The following is a 7500-nucleotide window of genomic DNA, read 5'->3' on the forward strand; positions in this document are numbered from 1 at the left end:
TTACTATTATTATTATCATTACTATTATTACTGTTATCATTATTATATTATCATTACTATTATTAGTTATCATTATATTTTTATCCCACTGTCTTTATTAGATCTCATTTCAATCAGCAGTTTTAGATTTTCATTATCGATCACTGATTATTATTTTCTCAGTTTATATTTTTATCTGTAAATAAAATGATGAAAAATGCTTTTAATAAATTTAAAGTGACGTCAAATGTGTCAAAGATCTTCAGTTTACTGTCAGAGTAAAAGAAAGCAGGAAATATTCTATTTATATATATTATTTCTTATTTTAACAGTGACTGGTTGCAGCTTTATGACATTAATGTTTTTATTCAGACTGTAAATGTTTAACTCTTCACTGCACATCCTCCTCTTCCTCCTCTTCATTTATGATGTGAACTCTGTCAATCAATTCAATCAGATACCAAAACATCTTTTTATTCAGACTTTTTTCTTTTCAAACATCCTGAAACAAACAGCGAGGCTTCAGCTGAGACTCCGTTCAGACTCTTTCTGTCTGAAACATCAAACTAATAAATCACACCAGGAGAAAGTGACATTCATCTCAGATTATTGCTCAAAACTCTGAGCTAAAAGAAAACTTCAAGAAAATAACAAGTCAGAATGATGAATAAAGAGAAACCTGGTCACAGCAGATGGAGAGTCACTATTCTATTTAAATGTCATTTCATCTAATAAAGTTCAGTTTGATTCCATTTAATCAGCTTTACATCTTAAATATACTGGATTCCTAAAGTTAGACTTGAAAGGGGAAAAAATGTCTGAATTCAGTTTATAAAGATTTAGATTAACCCTCCTGTTGTCCTTGAGTCAAGGAAGGAAGGGAGGAAGAAGGAAGGAAAGGAAAGGAGGGAGGAAGAAGGAAGGAAGGGAGGGAGGAAGGAAAGAAGGAAGGAGGAAGAAGGAAGGAAGGAAGGAGGAAGGGAGGAAGGAAGGAAGGAAGGAGGGAGGAAGGAAGGAGGGAGGAAGGAGGCAGGGAGGAAGGAAGGAAGGAAGGAGGGAGGAAGGAAGGAAGGAAGGAGGGAGGGAAGAAGGAAGGAAGGAGGGAGGGAGGGAGGATGGAAGGAAGGAAGGAAGGAGGGAGGGAAGGAGGGAGGAAGGAAGGAAGGAGGGAGGGAGGGAGGAAGGAAGGAAGAAGGGAGGGAGGGAGGAAGGAAGGAAGGAAGGAGGGAAGGAAGGAGGGAGGAAGGAAGGAAGGAAGGAGGGAGGGAGGGAGGAAGGAAGGAAGAAGGGAGGGAGGGAGGAAGGAAGGAAGGAGGGAGGGAGGATGGAAGGAAGGAACAGTCAAAACAGACGGGGTCAATTTGACCCGGGAGGACGAGACGAAGGTTAAAGTCAGGATTATTATATAAAGTCAAACTTTTGTTTTTTAAATTCATAAGAAAAGAAAATCTGGATTCTTTCTCTGAAAAATAAAAATAAACTTTAATTTGGGGTTAAAAACTAATTTAGATTAAATAATGTCGAGATTCTAAAAGTCCGAATTTTAAGAGAAAAAACATTTAAATTCATTTAATAAAGAAAATTTAGTCCAAATGTTTTTTATTTGAAGCTTTAAGTCAGATTATTATATAAAGTCAATTAAAGAAGGTTTGAAGACTGAAACCAGAAGTTTATTTTCTGAACTCTTCCAGGATTAATCTCAGTGTGATTCCAGGTCAGAGCTTTTATTTAAAGAGGAACTTTTACACATTTCATCTCTATATTAATATTCTGAGTCTCTGCTGGAATTAAACTCTTTATCTTCTACTGGTCCTTAATGCAGCCTGTCTCTTTAAGGCCCCGCCCCCCCTGAGCCCACTCTGCTCTGATTGGTCAGCTTCAGGAAGTCGACACATCAGTCAAAACTCAAACTCTTCATCAGTTTCTTTTTAATGTTTTTTATTGAACACTGGAGAGAAGTTCTGCTTTACGTTGATCACAGATTCACACAAAACGTTGACGTTAGTTTCACGTCTGCAGAGATTTTTTTTTTTTTTTAGGATTTGAGACGTAAAGTCATTTTGTTTTTAAAGTTAAATTCCCAATAACGGCGTCAGGTCGGCAGCTTCATCGTCCAGCAAGAAAAAAGATTATTTTAAAAGGACGACTTCAGTCTTCAGTTTTACAGTTTCCACAAAACAACGTCTGTTAATATTTTCAGTTTTAGTGTTTTTGACGTTTCACAAAGTTTTCACGTTATGAAGAAAAAAAAAAACTGGATTCTCGTTTCTCCGCCTTTAAAAAAGTCTTAAAGTTAGAAAAAGTCTGAACTCTGTAAGAACGGACGTGATGAAGTCTGTTAAAGTCAAGATTAGTAAAGTCAAGATTATTAAAGTCAAGATTATTAAAGTCAAGATTATTAAAGTCAGGTTTATTAAAGTCAGGTTTATTAAAGTCAGGATTCTTAAAGTCAGGATTATTAAAGTCAGGTTTATTAAAGTCAGGATTCTTAAAGTCAGGTTTATTAAAGTCAGGATTCTTAAAGTCAGGATTATTAAAGTCAAGATTAGTAAAGTCAGGTTTATTAAAGTCAGGATTAGTAAAGTCAAGATTATTAAAGTCAGGATTATTAAAGTCAACATTAGTAAAGTCAGGATTTTTAAAGTCAAGATTAGTAAAGTCAAGTTTATTAAAGTCAACATTAGTAAAGTCAAGATTATTAAAGTCAGGATTGTTAAAGTCAAGATTATTAAAGTCAAGATTATTAAAGTCAAGATTATTAAAGTCAAGATTATTAAAGTCAAGATTAGTAAAGTCAAGATTATTAAAGTCAAGTTTATTAAAGTCAAGATTATTAAAGTCAGGATTGTTAAAGTCAAGATTATTAAAGTCAAGATTATTAAAGTCAAGATTATTAAAGTCAAGATTATTAAAGTCAAGATTAGTAAAGTCAAGATTATTAAAGTCAAGATTAGTAAAGTCAAGATTATTAAAGTCAGGATTATTAAAGTCAGGATTAGTAAAGTCAGGATTATTAAAGTCAGGATTATTAAAGTCAGGATTGTTAAAGTCAGGATTGTTAAAGTCAGGATTATTAAAGTCAGGATTATTAAAGTCAGAGTTTAACACGGTTCGTTTAAACAGAAAACAGAGTTCTTGATGTTTTTGGGTTTTAAAACGTTTTTTTGGAGCTTTGAGAAACGTTGGGATGAATTTCAGAATACACAGTTTTTATCTTCAGAGATGTTTTTTCTTGGTGTGGCTTTAATCCAAAGATGGTTTGTGTTGGCACAGAGCGTTTGATCCGTCGTGCTGCAGACAGACGGTGAACAGTTTATTTGTGGCGGCTGCCTCTCCTCTTCATGGCCGCCGTACACTGAGGACAGTACCACTTCCCCTTCGGAGCCTCCGTCAGACCCACGCAGCCGTAGTGGAACCACTCGATCGGACACTGCACACAGAACACCGACATTAACATCTGTCAAGTTAAATACTACTATTATTATTGTTGTAGTTATTTTAAAATAAGCGTTAGGCTGCTTAGATTACATTTATTGGAAGCATCAGCAGCATTTGTGATGTTTTATAAATATATGAATCAATTAGACGATCAGCACATTAATCAATAGTGAGATTATAAGTGTTAATGAATGAGCTGATCTATAGAAAATTAACCAGTGAAGTCGTTTCCTTCACTGCCTCCAGTGCATAATAACTGAATAATTATAATTAAATGAAAGTAAGGCTGTAACTAATGACTTATTATTATTGGTTAATCTTATTTTCTTTGTTTTCTACACATTAAACTTCAGTTTATTGGACAAAAACACCCAAAATATTCACATTTCATAAAAAGAAATAAATGGTTTGAGATTGATTTTCTGTTCCAGTTTGAAATAAAAGACGTTTTTAAATGATTTTCTAAACTTTTAAAAAGACTAACTGAAGATGAATAAATCAGTTCTTTATTTTTAAGTGTGAAGAACAGCTGAACATCTGGAGAAACAATAATGAATAAACTTAATGAAGCTGAACTCACGTCTGTGTTGTCACAGCCGACCATCTCGCCGTAAGAAACCTGAGAAACAAAAAACACGTTCAGAACAAAAAGTCCTTCAACCACAAACATACGACAGGAAGTGGTCACAGACAGGAAGTACCTGGTTACAGATGCAGTATCGGGGCTCGTTGGGGTCGTAGGTCCAGTCCACCTGGCTGTTGGCCTCGGCCTCGGGCAGCGCTGACGCATGCTGGGAAAGCTCCTGAGCCAGCGCTGAGGATGAGGAGCAGGACGACAGCGAGGAGGACGAAGACGAGGAAGATGATTGGTGGTTGGAAGACTTGATGCTGCTTCTGGAGGAGGAGGAGACACTCAGTGATTTGTTGGTTGGAGGAGGAGACACTCAGTGATTGGTTGGTTAAAGACTGACTGATTGGTTGGTTGGTTGGTTGGTTAAAGACTGACTGATTGGTTGGTTGGTTGGTTAAAGACTGATTGATTGGTTGGTTAAAGACTGATTGGTTGGTTGGTTGGTTGGTTAAAGACTGATTGGTTGGTTGATTGGTTGGTTGGTTGGTTGGTTAAAGACTGATTGGTTGGTTGGTTAAAGGGGAGGGGGGTCTTACTTGGATTTGCGTCCCCGGGAGTCGGAGGCGGTGGTGGGGGTGAGGGTCTGGGTGAGGGTGGAGGCCAGGGCGGAGGAGGAATACCCGCTGTTATCCCGGGACAGAGAGAACTCTCCTCTGAGCTGGAAGTCGTTGTTCTTGATGGCCTCGTAGCTCGCCTTCAGACTGGACGTCCTGCGGCCCTCCTTCATCTGAACACACAGTCAACCGCCGGTCACGTGATAGGCCGGTCACATGTTCACGTGTGTGTGATGTCATGCAGGTGTGCGTTACCTGAGCGGTGGCCTGAACGGCCTGAGCGGCTGCCATGGTGATGGCCCCGGCTCCGGCCCCGGGCCCCGCCGGCAGAGAGCTCAGGTTGTAGGAGGCCAGCGGCTGAGACGAGTTCACACTGTAAACGTTGTTGTTGGAGGACGACGTGCTGTTAGTGCGGCAACCTGCAGGGACACAACGCACTGTTACACACTGACAGGTGGAGCAGGACAGGTGGAGGTGGACAGGAGGAGGTGTGGAGGAGGACAGGTAGAAGTGGACAGGTGGAAGTGGACAGGAGGAGGAACACAGGAGGAGGAGGACAGGTAGAAGTGTTACCTGGTGTGTTCTCCTTGGAGGCGTCTGAGGTGAGTGTGGACAGCAGAGCTTCAGACTTGAACTTTTTCTCTGGAACGTGTTCAGTGGTGTGATGAGTCGGAGCGCTGTACTTCCTCTCTGAGACACACACACACACACACACACACACACACACACACACACACACACACACACACACACACACACACACACACACAGAGACACACACACACGCAGAGAGAGACACAAACACACACACACACACACACACACACACACACAGAGAGAGACACACACACACAGAGACACACACACACGCAGAGAGAGACACAAACACACACACACAGAGACACACACACACACACACACAGTATTAATCAGTGTTCTGTAGCTGTATTGATTGACAGGTGAGTATTGATCAGTGTTATGTAGCTGTATTGATCAGACGGGACTTACTCTCAGCTGTGGTGTGGGAGTGGACGTGGTGGTTGTTGATTGGCTGAGACGGGCTGTCCATCTCTAACGACCCTAAACAACAACAACAGCAGCGTTCAGGTGTAATCAATAATCAATAACTACATGATCAATAAGGAGCGTGTGGACTGAGCGTCTCACGTCTCTCCAGGATCTCCGTGATGCCGGCGTTGTCGGCCTCCAGCTCCATCTTAAACTTGGCCAGTTCCTGGTCCAGTTTCCTCAGGTGACGGTCCACCTGATCAGGGACCGTACCAACTTATTGATTAACTGTTTTAAAGGATGAATGTGAGACTGCCACCTGCTGGTGTTTGGACTGAATCACACTCAAACATTCACTTCATATAAACTCTCTGCGTTATAACAGCTGATTCATCTCTACCAGTAAAACCAGTAAAACCAGTTTATCTCCAGTCTGCTACTCACCAGATCATAAATCTGATTGGCCAGCTGCACTTTCTCATCTGCATCTTCCAAAGCTTTGTAATAATCCTGAAACACAGATAATAATAATGATATAGATAGAATGATAGATAGATAGATAGATAGATAGATAGATAGATGGATGGATGGATGGATAGAATGATGATAGAATGATAGATAGATAGATAGAATGATGATAGAATGATAGGTAGATAGATAGATGGATAGATAGATAGAATGATAGATATAGAGATAGATAGAATGATAGATAGATAGATAGATAGATAGATAGATAGATAGATAGAATGATAGATATAGAGATAGATAGAATGATAGATATAGAGATAGATAGAATGATAGATAGATAGAATGATAGATAGATAGATAGAATGATAGATATAGAGATAGATAGAATGATAGATAGATAGATAGATAGATAGATAGATAGATATATAGATAGATAGATAGAATGATAGATATATAGATGGATAGATGGATAGATAGATAGATAGAATGATAGATATATAGATAGATAGATAGAATGATAGATATATAGATAGATAGATAGATAGATAGAATGATAGATATATAGATAGATAGATAGATAGAATGATAGATATATAGATAGATAGAATGATAGATAGATAGATAGATAGAATGATAGATATATAGATAGATAGATAGATAGATAGATAGATAGATAGATAGATAGAATGATAGATAGATAGATAGATAGAATGATAGATAGATAGATAGATAGATAGATAGAATGATAGATATATAGATAGATAGATAGATAGATAGATAGAATGATAGATAGATAGAATGATAGATAGAATGATAGATAGATAGATAGATAGAATGATAGATAGATAGATAGATAGATGGATCATTGTGGAGTATAAAATATGAACTTTGGGACCTTTTTAATAACTTCCATCTGCTCTTCTCTCCACTCAGGTTTGTTCTTCTTGGCGTTGACGAAGAACTCGATCACTTTCTGCTCCAGCTGGTCGGTGGCGTCTGAGTTTAACAGACACAAAACACAACATGAACCCTTTAAACCGTTAAAGCAACAACAACATCACAACTCCTCATTAAAGGACAGATTCACTATGTTTAAAGCTTGCAGCTCATCAATCATGTCCTGGATGTTTATCAATGAACTCATTAAAACTCATTCAGTGAAGCTCGAAGGTCGGAACAACAGAGTCACAGATTTTACAGCTTAGTTTAGCTAAAAATCACAAACAATATTAAATAAGTAACATAGTGTCTACAGCAGGTTTTAAAGAGCTGCACACTTGTTCATTAGTCGTACCTGACCGAATAATTCCATTACAAAAAATGATCGAGGCATTTTTTCATGAATCGAAGCTTCGTTTATTTGACCTGCTCTGCTTGTTTTACAGGGAAGCTTATTACTGACGCACATCACGTCACTCGCTG

At 38.5% G+C, this 7500-nt stretch overlaps 2 protein-coding genes across 4 annotated transcripts in view; one reads left to right on the forward strand and one right to left on the reverse strand.

Moving 5' to 3' along the window:
* LOC134004242 (NACHT, LRR and PYD domains-containing protein 3-like) overlaps nucleotides 1-97 on the forward strand; it is a 124497-nt gene extending 124400 nt beyond the window's left edge. For 2 of the 3 annotated variants that reach the window (XM_062443452.1, XM_062443454.1), the window contains one exon: nucleotides 1-97. This exon is cut by the window's left edge and continues 757 nt beyond it. The gene's annotated coding sequence lies outside the window, so the exon portion shown is untranslated. The other variant, XM_062443453.1, reaches the window with a different exon arrangement.
* A 1940-nt stretch (nucleotides 98-2037) lies between these two features.
* The window catches only part of LOC134004262 (inhibitor of growth protein 3), a 7241-nt gene continuing 1778 nt past the window's right edge, over nucleotides 2038-7500 (reverse strand). Inside the window, exons 3-12 of the mRNA XM_062443480.1 lie at nucleotides 6974-7074; nucleotides 6055-6120; nucleotides 5770-5866; nucleotides 5611-5682; nucleotides 5176-5292; nucleotides 4858-5021; nucleotides 4585-4775; nucleotides 4119-4311; nucleotides 3998-4036; nucleotides 2038-3409 (exon numbers count right to left, since the gene is read on the reverse strand). Coding sequence (XP_062299464.1) covers nucleotides 3293-3409; nucleotides 3998-4036; nucleotides 4119-4311; nucleotides 4585-4775; nucleotides 4858-5021; nucleotides 5176-5292; nucleotides 5611-5682; nucleotides 5770-5866; nucleotides 6055-6120; nucleotides 6974-7074 — 1157 coding nt within the window. The 3' untranslated portion in view covers nucleotides 2038-3292. The remainder of the gene's footprint in view (nucleotides 3410-3997; nucleotides 4037-4118; nucleotides 4312-4584; nucleotides 4776-4857; nucleotides 5022-5175; nucleotides 5293-5610; nucleotides 5683-5769; nucleotides 5867-6054; nucleotides 6121-6973; nucleotides 7075-7500) is intronic.

Source organism: Scomber scombrus, chromosome 22 (assembly GCF_963691925.1).
Source record: "Scomber scombrus chromosome 22, fScoSco1.1, whole genome shotgun sequence".
NCBI classification, from domain to species: Eukaryota; Metazoa; Chordata; class Actinopteri; order Scombriformes; family Scombridae; genus Scomber; species Scomber scombrus.